General features: G+C 39.8%; 1 protein-coding gene across 3 annotated transcripts in view; it reads left to right on the top strand.

The window, feature by feature from the left end:
* Nucleotides 1-18,326, top strand: part of Fam120a (family with sequence similarity 120A) — a 96,267-nt gene that overhangs the window by 11,481 nt on the left and 66,460 nt on the right. For all 3 annotated transcript variants that reach the window (XM_048341751.1, XM_048341832.1, XM_048341916.1), the window contains exons 2-3: nucleotides 4,440-4,686; nucleotides 8,994-9,076. In XM_048341751.1, coding sequence (XP_048197708.1) covers nucleotides 4,440-4,686; nucleotides 8,994-9,076 — 330 coding nt within the window. The remainder of the gene's footprint in view (nucleotides 1-4,439; nucleotides 4,687-8,993; nucleotides 9,077-18,326) is intronic.

The raw sequence follows: 18,326 nt of genomic DNA, 5'->3' as shown, positions 1-18,326 counted from the left end.
ACGCAAGCGTTATACCATTAAGTTACATTCCCAGTCCTGAGATTGTCTTTTCAACATTATGTCTTGCAATAATTTTTGTTGTGTGCTTATTGAGTTTTAAATCAGGATCTCTATGTAGTCCAGACTGGCCTGGAGCTGTTGATCCTTCTGCCCGAGGTCCTTGAGTACCAAGATTATAAATTTCATGTTGCAAGTGCATTTTGTGTTTTCCTGTTCTTGTGCTGGGCTCAGGAATGTCTGTGTGTAGTGATACACCAGCACCTTTGTCCCTCCCTTGTCTGTGTTTGTCTTCATTTGAACGCCAATGCTCATCAAAGTCTTAGGTTATCCAGAGCCTCCTCCCTTGCTCATCTGTGCCTTCTTCCTCTGCCAGTGAGAACCTGGCTCCTGTGCTATTTGCTTCTGCCCTAGTCTTCTTGCCAAGTTGTTTCAGAATTTTCAACTCAGACTCAAAAAGACATACCAGACTTAGCAAGCAGAGCAGGTGTTTGTCTAGCCCTAAGGTTTCCAATCACACATAGTGTTCCAGCTACCCAAGGCATCCTGGTCAGTGAAGGTTGTTTCATACACATTGTACTACAATTGGAGATATCTGTCCATCTGTGTTCTGCCTTGGCATCCCCTGACATACTGGTTAACTTGTTTTTAAATTTCCACATATTTTTATTCTTTGTGCTGAACAATTGCATGAACTTTGACAAATGAAGTCACACTGTACCCTACCCCATCCACTTTTAACTATTTATTCAAGCTTTTTTGGATTTCTTTGGTAAATTGCGCTGACAAATATCCCTCCCCCCAGTAACTGTTGTACCACACTTTTGTTTTGTACCCTTTGAGAAAGCCTTTCTGTTACTCTGATGGGATTTTGTTTTGTGGTACTGGAGATTGAACCCAGGATCCCTTGCTGAGCACACTTCTACCACTGAGCTACACCCCAATCTTATGGTTTATAATTCCACATTTTATTTCCTTAAAGACAAAATAAGGAGCTGGGAATATGGCCTAGTGGCAAGAGTGCTTGCCTCCTATACATGAAGCCCTGGGTTCAATTCCCCAGCACCACATATATAGAAAATGGCCAGAAGTGGCGCTGTGGCTCAAGTGGCAGAGTGCTAGCCTTGAGCAAAAAGAAGCCAGGGACTCAGGCCCTGGGTCCAAGGCCCAGGACTGGCAAAAAACAAAAAACAAAACAAAACAAAAAAGACAAAATAAGTTTTAACAGAGGTGCAGGTGGGGTTATTACAATTAGAACTGCAAAAAAGTGAAGGAACCTTCAGATTTTGCTTTGGGAGCTGGACAGTATCCAGTAGATTGGGGATGGAAAAAGAGCTGGAGCCTAGACATTTCCACACTTCCCACTCACCAGCCCACTTCCCCCTTGCTATGACTCATTTAAGATGGAGAAACTAGTGGAGGCCTGGAAAGGGTGAGCTCTGAGCAGCAGGTGTGGTGTGTGCACTTATGGGTGTGACTTTACCTTGTGTTTCTGGACTGTATTTCTAGCAGTTAGCTATTTGTTTAATGTTGTATGTGCTTTTAGGGGGAGGATTAAGGTATTGTTAACAATTTGCAAATTTGTAGTGTGTTGTTAATCATTGTTACATTAACTAATTTATTTTTTTTTTTTGAGACATAGTCTTGCTATGTATCACAAGCTGGCCTTGAATTCTCAGTCTTGTTGCTTCAACCTTCAGAATTCTGGAATTACAGGCACGTGTCACCATATGTAGCTACACTTTATTTTTTTTATGCCCATATGAAAGTAAGTGTTGGGAGTAAACAAGCATTTCTGTTGGAGTAGAAAAAGGGGTGAACATGCTGCACATATACGAACTTGCTTTTATAAAGTTCTCTAGGATATTGGTCACTATTAATCTTTATAGATAACTTAAGAAATCCTTGGGGAGTTTCTTAAGTAAAGAGTACATTTCTTTTTGGACAATATCATCCCTTCCCTCACTCTTTCTCAGTTTTTTCCTCCCATCCTCACCTGCAAGTTGTATAGTTGATTTTCAACATAGTGTCTAGTGAGTATCCAGTCTGTTCCTAAAAGCACACTTTCATATAGTTGTATATGTGCCATATTGTATTCTGAAATGCTTGTTTAATCTTTTTTTTTCCCCATCAGTCCTGGGGCCTGAACTCAGGGCCTGAGCAGTGTCCCTGGCTTCTTTTTGCTCAAGGCTAGCACTCTACATTTGAGCCACAGTGCCACTTCTGGCTTTTTCTATATATGTGGTGCTGAGGAATTGAACCCAGGACTTCATGTATATGAGGCACACACTCTACCACTAGGCCATATTCCCAATCCCTTGTTTAATCTTTTATTGTGGAACTTTCCCCAACTCTCTCCACATCTCCAAAATACACTGTACTTGGTATATATCTTCATAATTTATATATTTCCTAAAGAAATTACTATGATCCTTTTAAGTTTGTTAATTTTTTTATTTGATCAGTTGTGTTGTTGTTTTTTGTTTGTTTGTTTTGTTTTTTTAGGTTCTATTTCCTGGAGTGCAGTTACTAGGTCAAAGAGCATGAATGTTTTACAGCTCTTGAAATATATTGCCTCCTGTTTTAAAATGCTCACAGTGTGGGGCTGGGAATGTGGCTTAGCAGTAGAGTGCTTGCCTAGCTTCATGAAGCCCTGGGTTTGATTCCATAGCACCGCATAAAAAGAAAAAGTCGGAAGTGGGTATTCGCCTTTAGCAAAAACAAGGAAGCCAGAGACAGTGCTTAGGTCTTAAGTTCAAGCCCCACAACTGCCCCCCCCCCCCAAAAAAAGCTCACAGTGTTATTTGAAAGCTGACAGGTTAGACCTGACCCCCAAACTTCATTTCCTTTTTTCTTGATCCCAGGTGGAGCTCACTGGGGTTGCTCTGGGCTGGGAACGTGCACATTTGTTTTTGGGCCTTTGCATGTGTCCTGCTTTAGGGTTTTCTTCCTTAAGTTTTGTGTAACAAAATTCTTTGAGGGAAAGGACTTGGACTGAGAGATTACTATATCTGTAAATCAGATATAGTATATCTGATATAGTATATAGATATAAAATGAAGCAGCCTAAGTTTTGAGATTTAAAAAAAAACAAACTATACTTTTCTGTTTTAACTAGTGTATAGTGTTTTTAGATTTAAGGATGGAATAGCATTTCTCTTATTGTAAGGGGTAGAACATTACGTATATTTTTCTTATTAAGTAAAATATCTTCACTAAGAGAATTCAGAAAGTTGCTTTTCTTTTAAAGAAATGCCTTTAACAGGTTTGATTCGCCTGTCAAGAAGATTGCATTATAGCTAACGTTCCAACAATATTTGGAAGTCACTTCTGTTACTGAAAAATCAGTGTGAATGAGATTAACTGGTGGCCGGTGAGATTTTCTGAGGAGATGGAAGCATTCTGTGTCTATGATATCCAGTTAGAATGTTAGCTATCACACACATGACCATTGGACACATGACCATTGGACACTAGAACTTAATTTTAAATTTAATTTACGTTCTAATTCAGTACAACCACATTGGAAGGAGTTGTAGAAATTTCAGGTTAAAGGCACATGTGTTTTTCCTCTTAAGTCTCTGAAAATTTAATTTTCCCTTGATAACTGAAGCTTCTGATTTAAAGTTCTAGTGTCTGAAGTACTATAGCTATTGTGGACACAAACACCTAGAATTTTTGTTGGACCAAGGAATATTGAATTAATAGGAGAGAAATAGATGGTCTTGGGCTTGAAATATTTTAGAATATTTTAATGCTTGAGTATGTTTCTACGGGACTTCAGGAGGGCTTTCTCCTTTTTTGTGCTGTTGCTTCTGTACCTCTTTTTTTGTTATGTTGTAGAAACTGAGATGGTATGCACGGTCTGGTGGTTATTTTTAGGATGAGAGTGCACACCTTTAAATCTACTGAGTTGAATATCTCAGAGAAGTAGGGCCAGAGACAGGTAGGTGAGCTATATTACCCCAGGCCTTGATTGAAGAAAACAAACAAAAAACAACCAAAAAACTAAACTGTCATAGAAATTTGATGCATTTGATTTACTTAAAAAAATTTGAAGCCACTGAAGATGGGTGGCTTCTCTGTTTCCCTCCTTCTACTCTTTTCCTTTTTTTTCTCTCCTGTTGTCCTTTATTCCCTCCTTCAAATCTCTGTCACAAGAGTGAGCCAACTTTGTGTATTTTTCTAAGGTGATCTTTGAACTTGATGAGAATGGAAACAATTTGCATTCTAGATACTGACAGATGACTTCAATCTGATTTCCCACAGAGGTTTCCTTACTATGTACTACATACTTTATTAAAGGTAGTTTTGACTAGCTTCTCCTGGATGATATTCTTATCTGTAATTTTGTAGCTTATGTATAGAGATGTCTGCTAGTTGAGCATGCTGCTATAGTTTTACCCCACACCTGATGAAGTTTTTTTCTCTCATTTACACAGGTTGCCCAGAGCATTGAGGATCACCATCAAGAAGTGATTGGTTTCTGCAGAGAGAACGGTTTTCATGGTTTGGTGGCCTATGATTCTGATTATGCACTGTGCAACATCCCCTACTACTTCAGTGCCCATGCCCTAAAACTGAGCCGCAATGGGAAAAGTCTCACAACAAGCCAATATCTGATGCATGAAGTTGCCAAGCAACTGGACCTGAACCCAAATCGTTTTCCTATTTTTGCTGCTCTATTAGGTAGGTGGAGCAGTGTAAAACTTCATTTTATAAGGGAGTTAAACACTGAACATGCTGATCTTTTAGAAATTTTGATGCATTTAAGTTTTGTTATTTTTTTTTTTTTCTGCCAGTCTAGGGATTTGAGCTCAGGGCCTGGGCACTGTCCCTGAGCTTCTTTTGCTCAAGGCTAGCACTCTACCACTTGAGCCACAGCACCACTTCTGGCCTTTTCTGTTTATGTGGTACTGAGGAATCAAACCCAGGGCTTCATGCATGCTAGGCAAGCACTCTACCACTAAGCCACATTCCCAGCCGTGCATTTAAGTTTTGATTGTATATCTTAAAATTTAAAGCACCAATGAGGACTCTTCCATAGCATTATTTACTTTATGATAATTTTTTTGGCAGAGCTGATAATGTGCTGTTTTTGTTTCTTCTGGGGATAGTATTAGAGTTTGAACTTAGGGCCTTCCATTTGCTAAGTTGGTATTCTCCTTGAGCCATATCTCCCATCTTCAGTCCTGTGTTATTTCATTTTGGGGTGTGTGTGTTTTCTGGTTATTTTAGAGATAGAACCTTACAGACATTTCTGTCAGGGCGGATGTCCTCAAACCTCAATACTTCCTCTATCAGCCTCTCAAATGAGAGAATTTCAGATGTGAGCCACTGGTATTACTGCTTTTGTTCTTAAGCATTTGTTTATGTGTTGTGTCATCTGGGCTGAAAAACTAATTTGTGAATACACCAAAAGTTTTAGAAAAATGGCATTTCTCAGTCACAGGTATTAACATGTCCACTATGAAAGTGTTAAACAGTTAAACTTGTGGTACAAATTATGTTATGTATTTATACACTAAGAAAAAATAACCTGGGTTTTCCAGACACTTGCTACTTTTTTTTCAGTACTGGGGTTGAACTCAGATCTAGCACTTCAGTTTGTTCTCCTTACTCCAAGTACTAGGACATATATTGCTTCAAAACTATTTTAAGTAAATGTATAATATATATTATATATAAATGTATAATCTTTTTACAAAATATTCTCTTGGAGGGATTTTTATGCCATATGCCAAGAAAGAATGAATTATTTTTATTCCTTGTTGTTAGTACCACCACTTGACCCTTATCTCCAAGTCCAGAACACTGTGGTTTTTGTTGACATTGTTTTGTGCTGGTCCTGGTGCTTGATCTCTGGTGTGTCATTTTCCCTGAGCTTTTCTACGCAAGGCTAGTGCTCTACCACTTGAGCCATAGCTCCAGCTTTTTTGGTAGTTAGGTGGAAATAAGAGTCTCACAGACTTTCCTCTCCTAACCTGGCTTTAAACCGAGATATTACAAATAGTACAAGAAATGTACCCATGGCCTTACGTATGAAACTGTAACCTTTGTACATCACTTTGACAATAAATAAGTAATTATTGAAAAAAAAACCTCAACCTCCCCCAGTAGCAAGGTAAAATACTATTTTAACAAAGATTTTATAATGTTTTCAAGGGGTCACTTTATATCTGCCTAGTGTAGTTATTTCTTTTTTCTCTTTTGTGCATGCCTTAAGCTACTTTAATTGCAGCTCTAATTTGCTGAACTTGCAGTAATTGTGTCCAAATAGAAGATTTTATGTTTTAGAGTGTGGGCATTCCTGTGGTTAGATTCTGATAGGGGTCAGGGCTGTTAGGGACATTCAGGATCTTTTTGGAAGGTGTGCATTTCTTTTTTTTTGGCCAGTCCTGGGCCTTGGACTCAGGGCCTGAGCACTGTCCCTGGCTTCTGCCCGCTCAAGGCTAGCACTCTGCCACTTGAGCCACAGCGCCGCTTCTGGCCGTTTTCTGCATATGTGGTGCTGGGGAATCGAACCTAGGGCCTCGTGTGTCCGAGGCAGGCACTCTTGCCACTAGGCTATATCCCCAGCCCGGAAGGTGTGCATTTCTAATGAAAGTAATGTGCTTCCAACGGAAGTTAGGACCCCAGTCTGGATCTGCTTGAGAGGGGAATTACACTGGGTTAATTTGATAAATTCCTAGTTTTTTAAGTACAGCAAAAATATTTTTAGCTTTTATTATATAACAAGTAATGGAATTCTGAATTCACAAGTTATTTATTTGGATATAGTTTCAAATAATCTTTCTCAGGGAATAGTGATTTTTGAGATTTAAAATGAAACAATCTATTTTCAGATACTAAAAGGAATGCTTCTCTGATGTTAAAAGTATCTGGGTAGGGGTGTATAGAGAGTTCCATGTTTGCTTACAGATTATGTAAATTGTATACTATTATTACAGGCACACCTTACTAACTTGAAATATGGAGGGTTACTTGAGTTTTAGTTTAAGCAATATTGAGTATATTTCTTGATAAATAATGTCAACTCATACTTTTCTAATTATATTGTGAATATTTGAAATAAAATCAATAGTAATATTTCATCCAACTAATTTAGGTCTTAGAATCTTCTAAAAGTAAGTAAGGAATCTCTCTTTCTTTCTTTTTTTTTTTTTTGCCAGTCCTGGGCCTTAGTCTCAGGGCCTGAGCACAGTCCCTGGCTTCTTTTTGCTCAAGGCTAACACTCTGCCACTTGAGCCACAGCACCACTTCTGGCCGTTTTCTATATATGTGGTGCTGAGGAATCGAACCCAGGTCTTCATGTATACGAGGCAAGCACTCTTGCCACTAGGCTATATTCCCAGCCCTTGGGTAATCGCTCTTTCTTAGATTTTGTAAGGGCTTGAGAAGTCTTAAATGAGAAAGCTAATTTTTCTTTTTTCTTCTGTGATAGAAAATACAGCTATCTAAAATTTGTCTTAGGAAAGTTGAGAGTGTTTCATGCAAATTTTCACCAAGCCTATTAGTAGTGTTTGGAATTAGCTTAATGTTTTCTTAGATTGAATCTTCAAAATAAGCCTCTGATATTTCATTTTTTTGGTTTGGGGAAGGAGAAGGGCCAGTCTTGGAGCTTGAACTCAGGGCCTAAGCACTTTCCCTGAGTTCTTTTGCTCAAGACTACAGTGCTCTACCATTTGAACCACAGCTCTAGTTTCAGCTTTTTGGTGGTTAATTGGATATAAAAGTCTCATGTACTTTTTTTCCCTAGGCTGACTTTGAATTGCAATTCTCAGGCTGTAGCCTCCTGAATAGCTAAAATTGCAAGTGTGGCTGGGTCCCTTTGGCTCACTCCTAGTTGCTCAGAGGTCTGAGATCTGAGGATTGCCGTTCAAGGCCAGCCCGGTCCTAAAAGTCCCCACAAGACTCTTGTCTCCAACTAACCACTCAAAAACTGGAAGTGGTCCTGTGGCTCAAGTGGTAAAGCACTAGTCTTGAACACAAAGAGGCATAGGGACAGTGCCCAGGCCCTGAGTTTAAGCCCCATAATTACAAAAGTAAATAAATAAAAAGTGTGAACCACTGTTGCCTGGTTGATACATCATAATTTACAGTAGAATTGTGTGGAATTCATTAACAGGAGAGCAGCACAGCTCAGTCATCTGGACAGTTAAGGGTTGGCTTAGCTCTACTGGACATCCTGGTACCCCCTACTTCTGTTTTATGTGTTTGTACTAGTATGGTGTAGCAGTGTTGGAAATAATCTCAACTTGTTTTGCTTTCTAATAGCAGCTAATAAATGAATCTGCCGTCTTAATGTGGAGGTGATTAACTCAGTTATAAAAATCACAGACTTATTTAGGAAATTGCTGTTTTTAAATTGCATTGAGATAAGAAACATACTATAGCTGCTATTGAGCATTCAAATTCTTCTGTGAATGTATAATATGTAGTTTTCCAAGTTTAATGCAGTTCTTATTTGTAGATAGGTACAGCTCCAGTGATAGGACAGACAGCTGAGTAGCATATATGAGTCCTGTAGTAGGTTATGCTTTGTTCATTGGTGACATTAATGCTACAGTCAGCAGTCACTGCCATTTAGATTTTATAACTATTGATACTGCATTTGACAATTGTGCCTTGTTCACATATTTTTGAGCCACAGATGTTTTCATGAACAAATGAAACTTAGATCTAGATGATATGTGACATTCTGTCATTGTGTGACCTATGTCTTGAAAAGTAGAATTTATTTAACATGGCTGGAAGTGGCTGCGGTGTATAGCACTATGCAGTCCTTAGTTTGAAAGTTGTGGGAACTATACTGGGGATTTACATTGTACTTGAGGTATAGCTGCAAGGATCTGCTTGCTCTGTGTTGCTGCATGCTAAAAAAAAAATGGAAAAAATATTGTTTGGAAAGTGTATGTTGCATATCAGCAAACAACATGTTGTGATGTTTCCTTATGTCATATATGATGATTGTTTTATGTTGTGTGCTATTCTAGGAAATCACATACTACCTGATGAAGATCTGGCTTCCTTTCATTGGAGTTTACTTGGTCCAGAACATCCACTAGCCTCACTAAAGGTACATACTTCATTTCTAGCATTCATACTAACCAAGTGTTGATTTTGCTATTATGTTGCTGCTGTATGTTATATACTTTACTATAAAAATAAGGTACAGAACAGTATGGAAACACTGCTACTGAGTTAGCAGTATCACATTTTCTCCTCATCTTAAGGTCTGCACTCCCTTAGAAAACAACTATTTTGCTCTCTTGTTTCCAGAACCTGTAAGTAAATTTATAAATTCCAATTTTTTCTGGTAATGTAACTGAGTGGTCAAGTGCCTGCCTAGCAAAATCCAAACTCTGGTCCTGTCAAAATAAAGGATTTTTTTCTTTCAGTAGGTAATAAGTCACGGCTAACTTAGATTAGTCTCCTTTAGCACATTTTGAGAACTTTAATAACTTTCTTACTAGGTTTTTTTGTTGTTGTTTTTTCTTTTTTGGTACTGGGGATCGAACCTAGGATGTTGCACTTGCTAGGCAAGCGCTTTGCCACTGAGATACATCCCAGCCTTCTTACTAGTTTTATAGTTATAAAATACTCTAATGCTTTTTAGATTAGATAATGAATTTAGAGATCCAAATCTATTAGAGAACAAGTCCATTTTAACTATTTTGTTAATACTTAATTGTTTTTAAACCTTTCTACCTTTGATTTCCTCTGTGTGTATGGCAGTGATGAATGTCAGAGAAGAGGCACTTCATTGTGATTCTCTGAAGTGATAAAGTGAGGAGCTTATGTTTGGTGACAGCCTGATGTAATAGTAATGAGTGAAATTGGTATGAGCCAGGAGCATACTTGAGCTAGTGCTCATTAGTGACTCCTGTCACTGTAATTGTGGCTTGTTAGGCACAAGTGTGCTTTGTGACTTGGGGAATTGGGAAGACTTGGATATTGTATCTGCTTCCAGCTCTGGGAGTAATTTCCTTACAGTCAAGCAGGTGAGATAAAGTAAAGGATTTCTTCAGGCATGCATTCTTACAAAATCCTGAATTTTGTCAGAATGGCCTTCCTGCCATAAACTGATTTAATTTGTGTTTACTTTTAAGTGTGTTGGTCCCCAAAGATATGAATGCTTCCCTTTTTCATGTCTTATTGGTGTGATGGAAAATTGTTTCAATAGTTCTTAGTTTGGGCTGTTTTCAGACTTCTGTTTTAAAAATTGGTTTTCTCTTCTTGTTAGAACTTGTTTTCTTTTGATTTTTGTCCTTGAAGGCGAAAAGCTTTCTATTTGTTATTTCTGGTAGAGTCCCTCATATGTACTCTCAGGAATGAAGTGATAGGATCTGAAATTTTTGCCCTAAGTTCATGATGATACTGTGATTGAAATACAGATTGAAATTGTAGTCTCTGATCAGCAGGGCCTCAGAGTGTTGCATAGGTGCTCATTAGAGCTGTTAAGCAGTAGGTTCTCATAAATGGAGACACTAATGAAGACCTACTTCTTAGAAGATTGATTTTCTTTGGAAGGACATAAATTAGCATCTCCCAGGGTCTCAGGATGCATGGGTCTCAGTTGCTCCATTCTTGTTTTATGTGTCACAGGCCTAGAAGTGAGGAGCAGTGTGAGGAGTTACTGCAAAACCAGCTCAGTCTATTATCCTTATTGTGTTCTTTCTAATTTTTGAAGAAAATTTGAAATACGAAAATGTTAAAAGGATGGAAAAATGTTTTAGTGGTTTGCCCATCATCTTGATACAGAAAAATTTGACATTTTGCTATGAAATACATGTTTATGACTATGTCTTGTTTTAACTCATACTACTGGGCTTTTAACTCAAACTACTTGTTTCACCTGTGAAAACATTAGCTTGCAATACCACAACGTAAAAACAAAGACATTCTTTCTCTATTTTCTCAACATATACTGTTAAATACATCAACAAAATTAAAATAATTACTTGCTATCATGAATTTACATACATCTTAAAAATTTTCCAGTTGTCACTCAAAGGTTATTGATGGTATCTTTTTGTTGTTTACGAGTTTTTTGAACCCAGGGTCTTTACCTGTCTCTGGGCTCACTAGTACCTGGGATTATAGCTATGTGCCACCATGCCCCGGGTTCAATTCCTCAGCACCTCATAAACAGGATAATGGATAGCGTGCTTGCCTAGCATGCACAAAGCCCTGGATTGGATTCCTGATTTCCTTGCTGCAGTCTTAGAGGCTCAGTGGCCAAGCTGGCTCTGTCAGTGAGGATTCTGACTGTCTCTAGACAGAGAACCCTGGGGCTAGGGTGAGTGTGTAGAGCTCAGGATGGATCTGACACTCAAACCTGAGGTTGTACTTTCTCGTCTTTTTCTGTTTCATTGGATGTAGAAACTTTGGAGAATAGTTCACTTATTCAAAATAATAGTTCGAGTGTCTGTCATCATCATCATCATCATCATCATCATCATCATCATCATCATCCTCTTTCTCTTCCTGCCTGCCTCCTCCCCCTCCCCCTCCTCCCTCTTTTCTCTGTCTCCCTCCTTCCCTTCTTCCCTCCCTCCCTTCTTCCTTCTTCCGTTTCCTCCTCCTCCTCCACCTCCACCTCCTCTTGTGCCTCTGTGTGTGTGTTTATGTGCGTGCATGAGCATCAGTCTTGGGGTTTGAAGTCAGGGCCTGGGCACTGTCCCTTTTTTGTGTGTACTGTTATCATTTGAGCCACAGCTCCACTTTGGGTTTTTCGGTGATTATTTGAAGATAAGTCTCAGGGACTTCCTTGCCATGACTGGCTTCAAAGCTTGATCCTCACATCTCAGCCTCCTGAGTCACTTGGATTTCAAGCATGAGCCACTGGCTCTGGCTTTGGAGTGTACTTCTTATTGGCCTATTTCTTTTTTTTTTTTTTTTTGGCCAGTCCTGGGCCTTGGACTCAGGGCCTGAGCACTGTCCCTGGCTTCTTCCCGCTCAAGGCTAGCACTCTGCCACTTGAGCCACAGCTCAAACGGCCGCTTCTGGCCGTTTTCTGTATATGTGGTGCTGGGGAATCGAACCTAGGGCCTCGTGTATCCGAGGCAGGCACTCTTGCCACTAGGCTATATCCCCAGCCCGGCCTATTTCTAAATAAGGGAGAAACTCCATGTTCATCTTCTGATGGATTTAGACTTAATTTGTCTAATCAATGGAACATTCTTTCATTGGTGTGGGGGGGGCAGTTGTGTAGTTACAAAGAGCCCATAATGAAATAATGAAAACCAGGCCACTGTATCATGACTCTTTAAGGGGGGGCTACTGCTACCAGTCCTGTCCTGGACTGCTATGTTCTGTTAAGTCATGGCAGAGTTCAAATCTTGAAGTCTGTGGGCTGCTTTGCTTGTGTCCCCTTCAAGTGATAGCTCCTGAGCTCATCTCCTGTGCCCTGAGAATATGTTTTTCAGTTTGCTTGGGTCAGAGGATTAGTGATTTGGCAGTCACTATCTCACACAACCCTGATGTAGCAGGTGCTCCATAGAATGGTGTGAGGCTGCAGCCACTAGCCCTGGCACAGACTTCCTCCGAGCCATAGGCACGCACTAAATGAGTGCTTTTAAAAATGTGCTTTTGGGCTTCTTTTGTATATGGTTTTATAGTTTTGCATCCTAATTAATTAAGGAAATTTTTATGTGGGCATACTTATTTCCAGACCTGGGCTTGAACTCATATTTTGAGTTTCTGACCCTGTTTGGCTATAACCCCCAAGATTTCCTCAAACCTTTGTGGCTCTGGACTACCCTTTCTTGCAGGCTTCTTGCTGCCTCTCCTCTACTTAGACTCCACTGCTACTGCTTATTTTGTTTTCCAATAAGCAAGTCTCTATTTTACTCTCTCCACATTACTAGTCTACTCTTGAGAATTTCTACTTCTGTCACTATGTTGCAAGCAGATAAGAGATGCCCTCAGAAGCCACTGGTCCTCTCACCAAGTTCCCCCAGATCCCCCAAAGCACTTAGGCTTTGTCTTGCATCTTCTAGGTGCTCCTTCAGCTTCTAGCTCTGTCAAGCCTTTTTGTTCTGACTCTAGTCAGTGTTTGTAACTCTACCACTTCCATTTGCTTGTTCTTTGTCATCTTCCTTACAACCTATGCACATTAGGAAAACTTCTTTCAGTTCACCTGAAATTTTATCAGAGGGGATCTATAACCTTATATTTTTTACATCTTAGGGTTTTCAACCAAAGTGTCCTGTGGCAGTTGAATTTGGTTCTGGGAGTAGCAAGGAGTCTGGGAGCCAGGGTTTCTGGGAGTAGACAGCAGCCCTCAGTGTTAGACTGCGACTGTGTGGGATGGTGTCACTTTTACAGAGTGCAGGGCCCTTGTCTGTATCTTCTGTCTCTTTTCAGATGGATGGTATCTTGTATGCTTCAACAGCTGCTGCCCTAGTGCCTTTGCCTGGCCCTTGTCCATGGAGCTGTGGTTGGAGGAGTGGGTGTGGGTCGCTGGCACTGTGTAGAGCTAGCTTTCTTTCCAGAGGAGCTGCAGGATTTCAGGCACTTTGAGGCTTTATTGTGTGCCAAGTGTACTGTGTTAACTCCTTTGGAGCTCGGTTGGCCATGGCTGTATCTTTCTGAAATACTTACTTAAAATGAAGTTGTGTATAAATTATAAATAGGAAGATAAGCTGCTGCTGCTTCTTTTGTTTTTAATTTTTTTTCAGTTTCACTTTTTTCTCATAGCAGGAGGGAAATAGTTTAAGCTTGGTGTATCTTCCAACAAAAGAATTCCTGCTTGTATGTTAGTTAAATTAGCTTAGTATATATTTCTTTCCCAGTACATCTTTCTATAGTTAGGAAGTAAAGCTAAGAAAAAAATCTGAAAGTTGAAGTGCCCTTAAAGCTGTAGAGAAAGTAGCGTCAGAAGGCAAGTATATTATTTTCATTTCTCACCCAGCCAAAATGCATGGAATGATGGAAATATACAAGATGAAGTGGTTTACCTAGACTTGATCATATTAGTTGATCTAACTTTCCTTTTTTTTCCCCCTATTTTCACTGTCTTAAAGGACTATGTTGTCATTTTAAAAACTTAATTTTTTACTACAAAAATAAGAAAAATGGCCAAAACAGTATAGAAATGAAAGGTAATTAATATCCCTACATCTTGGTAAATAGTCACTTTTTGTGTGTGTGCCCAAACTGGGGCTTGAACTCATGGTCTTACAGTCTCACTATTCACTCAAGGCTTGAATCTACAATGTGAATCATACATCTCCTTTACACTGATACATTGTAGGTAAGAGTAGCCAGGGTGGCTTTGAACTGTGATTCTCAGATCTCATCCTCCTAGGATTATAGACATGAGCCACCATCACCCTGTGGCTTTAAGCTTTGTAAGTCTTGGATTTAATGAGAAATTTATTCTTTGCTCATTTTAAATTTACATATAGAATTGTTAAATGGAATATAAGGCTGAACTCAGTGATTTTTCTGCTTATTTGTACTTTCCAGGCTGAGCTAGAAAGCATATAATTCTGAGGAATCAGCTGGAATCTGTTGGGACTTGAACTCATCTGGGAAGAAAGTGCCACAGGGTTCCTCTCGAGCTTGCTCTTTCATGGAATAGATAGGGCTTCCAGGTGATGTGTTTCTTGAGGTAGGCAACCAGCTATCAGGAGCAGAGCCATCACAGAGCACCTGCTTAGTCTGAGTGAGTCTGCAGTACAGACTCTGAGGCACTGGAATAAACCAGAAGGAGGTGAGCAAGGAAGGAAGTTCAGTGATAAATGTTTTTATTCTTCCTGCTTATCCTGGAATGTGCTAATTTCATTCTAAACAAATAGCACGTTATCAGTCTTAAAAATAACATTTTTTTCTATTCTGTAAGTCCATAACTTTGGCTCTGTTCCTAACCAGGAGACCACTGTTACCTCCTGCTCAGAATACTCCAAACTTTGTGACAGTACTGGTATGGAGGGCCACCCAGAGCTTTCTACTCCCTGTTCTGTGCTGCTTGCTTGCCCTGGGAGGATAACAGCACTGTTAGCACACTCCAGCCACATATTGGCGTCTCCAGGGCAGCACTCACCCTGAAGAATGTTACCCTTTTAAGACCAGTTCATAAGAGGCAGGGATGTAGTCAGTGGCAGAGCACTTGCTTAATATGCACAGGCTTTGGGCTCCATCCTCAGTATTGCAAAATGAAGACTAGTTTTCATATATGTGGTATCCCCCACCCTTTTGACACTTAGAGATGCTTCTTTGGACTAGTCCTTGAGCACAAACACTATTTTCGTTGTTGTTTTTTTGTTGTTGTTTTGCCAGTCCTGGTGCTTGGACTCAGGGCCTGAGCACTGTCCCTGGCTTCTTTTTGCTCAAGGCTAGCACTCTGCCACTTGAGCCACAGTGCCACTTCTGGCCATTTTCTGTATATGTGGTGCTGGGGAATCAAACCCAGGGCCTCATGTATATGAGGCAGGCACTCTTGCCACTAGGCCATATCCCCAGCCCACAAACACTATTTTCCAGTTCAATCATGAGTATTTAACATTAGAATGGTATGTTGCTCCCAGTACTGGGGATAAACCCAATGCCTTGTGCATGCTAAGCAAGTGATCTACCACTAAACTACAAGCCCAGCCCTAACAATTTTTAAAAGTTGAACAATGTTGGATGAAAGTTACAACCAAATGTCAAGACAAAATGAATCCATGAAACTGAAACACATCTTTAACTGGGGGTGACTAGAAGGGGAAAGACCAAATTAGAAGATGAATGGTGGGCAAATATGGTTGTAATAATTAGTGAAATAATATGTGAAAATGAAACTAGGAAACTTGAGAGACAGTTGGGGAAGAAGTTGCTGATCAATGGGCTGGGAATATGGCCTAGTGGCAAGAGTGCTTGCCTTGTAAACATGAAGCCCTGGGTTCGATTCCCAAGCACCACATATATAGAAAACGGTCAGAAGTGGCACTGTGGCTCAAGTGGCAGAGTGCTAGCCTTGAGCAAAAGGAAGCCAGGGACAGTGCTCAGGCCCTGAGTCCAAGGCCCAGGACTGCCCCCCCCCAAAAAAAAAAAAAAAAAACGAAGTTGCTGATCAAGATACATTGTACACTTTAGTAGACAAGCTAACCACTATAATTATAAATGTTTAAAAGCTTTGAAAGAATTTATAGTCAGCAATAGTATATGAAAAATAATCTTGGGTTTCAAGTTAACTCTCTGAGTACTGTGGTATGATGGATTTAACTTAGAATACTTTATTTAAACAAATTTGTAGCTTAAAAATGCTTTTGAATTTTAAAATATATGACCTGAGATCTAAGGACCAAGGTTCAAAGCCAGTCTAGGCAGGAAAGTCTGTGAGACTTATTTCCAATTGAGCACCAAAAAAGCGGGAAGTGGAGCTGTGTTCTAAGTAGTAGACCCCTAGCCTTGGGTACAAAAGCTCAGGGACCATGCCCAGGCCATGAGTTCAAGCCCCAGAACTGGTACCAATAAATAAATTAAAATAAATAAAAATATAATCAAGACTGATCTAAGTGCCAAAGTCTCAGACCCGGAATCCTAGCTACTCAGAAGGCAGAGCTATGAGGAGAGCAAGTGAAACTTTTTATCTCTAGTGAACTAGCAAAAAGCTAGTGAAAAAGCTAAGGGACAGTTCCCAGGCCCCCAGTTCAAGCCCCAGTTCCGGCACCAGGAAAAAACAAAACACAACTATATCTATATGTAAATACAGACTGAGATTAAAAAGCAGTAAAATACTTGAAAAAGAGGAATAAACAAATGTTTTGTAGCAGGGACAACTTAGTATTTTGCCTTTATAACCTGGAGGAGATTTTCTTTTTAATTATTGGCAAAGTATGCTCCTTGAAAGAGTGACATAGTTGACTGAAATTAGTAGCTGAGTAGCTGTAATGAAATCAACAATCCCTGTCATAGTGGCCAGCAAGTGGCTATGGAGAAGTTTCCACCAAAATCACCCATTATGCTAAAAGCACTGGAAGACCAAGGCTAAGGCCAGCTAGGCAAAACATGAGAGAGACTCTAGTTGAAAAATAATGACAGCAGAAAGGATTGGGATATGGCTCAAGTAATAGAGTGCCTGCCTAGCAGTCTGGAAGGCATTGAGTTCAAACCCTAGTACTGCTAAAAATAAAGTAAAAAAAAAAATACTGAACAAGAAAAGGAAATAGAGGAGGAAATGGGAGTTTGGTACTAAGATTTTGTAGTCTGTCCCTTCGCTGCAGAAACTTCACTTACATGGTTTGAGTGTGAATTTTATTTTAGTCTTTAGATATTAAAAAAAATATTTTTGGTGGTACTGGGATTCCAGACTTCCCCCTTGCCAGGCAGGTACTACCTCTACTTGAGCCACATACCTAGACCTATTTTGCTATATTTTTCAAGTAGGATCTCATGTTTTTGCTTAGAGCTGGCTTCAGGCCATGATCTTCCTACCTACATTTTCCAGGGTTTTTCAAGTGGCTGTGATCACAGGTGCAGGTTGGGGGGTGGGGCATGATCCAACTTTCTGCCTGGATATCTTTGAATTGCCATCTACCTCCTCTACCTCCCAAGTAGCTGGATTGAGTAGGCATGAGTCCCTCAGCCCTAGTTCCCCAGCCATGATTTTTATTTTTATTTTTTTGTTTGTTTGTTTTCTGGCCAGTCCTGGGCCTTGGACTCAGGGCCTGAGCACTGTCCCTGGCTTCTTTTTTTTTTTTTTTTTTGCTCAAGGCTAGCACTCTGCCACTTGAGTCACAGCGCCACTTCTGGCTATTTTCTGTATATGTGGTGCTGGGGAATTGAACCCAGGGCCTCATGTATACGAGGCAAGCGCTCTTGCCACTAGGCCATATCCCCAGTCCCCATGATTTTTATTTTTATGAATAGACAAGGATAGTTTCTTTAGCTCTCCTGTGTGGTCACTGTTATGATAATGAGCCTCGTGTGTTTTAGAATCTTTGTGAAGATTCTAATGTCAGTTTGTGAGTAAACGGGTTGATATGTTTTTTTTTCTAGTACATTAATGGATAACCTTCATCTACATGTATACAAACATGTCTATTTATCTTTATTAATGCGCCAAGGAATCTTTACACTAGAATAAGTTTTATAGTGAATTCTTTTGAAGCTCATTATGTATTTTGACATGATAAAACCATTGTATCACATGTATTAGCAGCTATTTTGTATGCTCTTAGTGTCCTATGTATAGTAAAGCTCTTCTATACAGTGATTCCTCACCTATGGTGAGAGTTATATTCTAGAGACCCCTGTGATAGGTGAAAATCCATGAAGTAGCAGCGTTAGATAGTTGTCCCTCACTATATCACAATTAACGTATTGCTACTTAGTGA

The sequence above is a fragment of the Perognathus longimembris genome, chromosome 1 (genome assembly GCF_023159225.1).
Source record: "Perognathus longimembris pacificus isolate PPM17 chromosome 1, ASM2315922v1, whole genome shotgun sequence".
NCBI classification, from domain to species: domain Eukaryota; kingdom Metazoa; phylum Chordata; class Mammalia; order Rodentia; family Heteromyidae; genus Perognathus; species Perognathus longimembris.
This window is presented reverse-complemented; position numbering and strand designations above follow the sequence as displayed.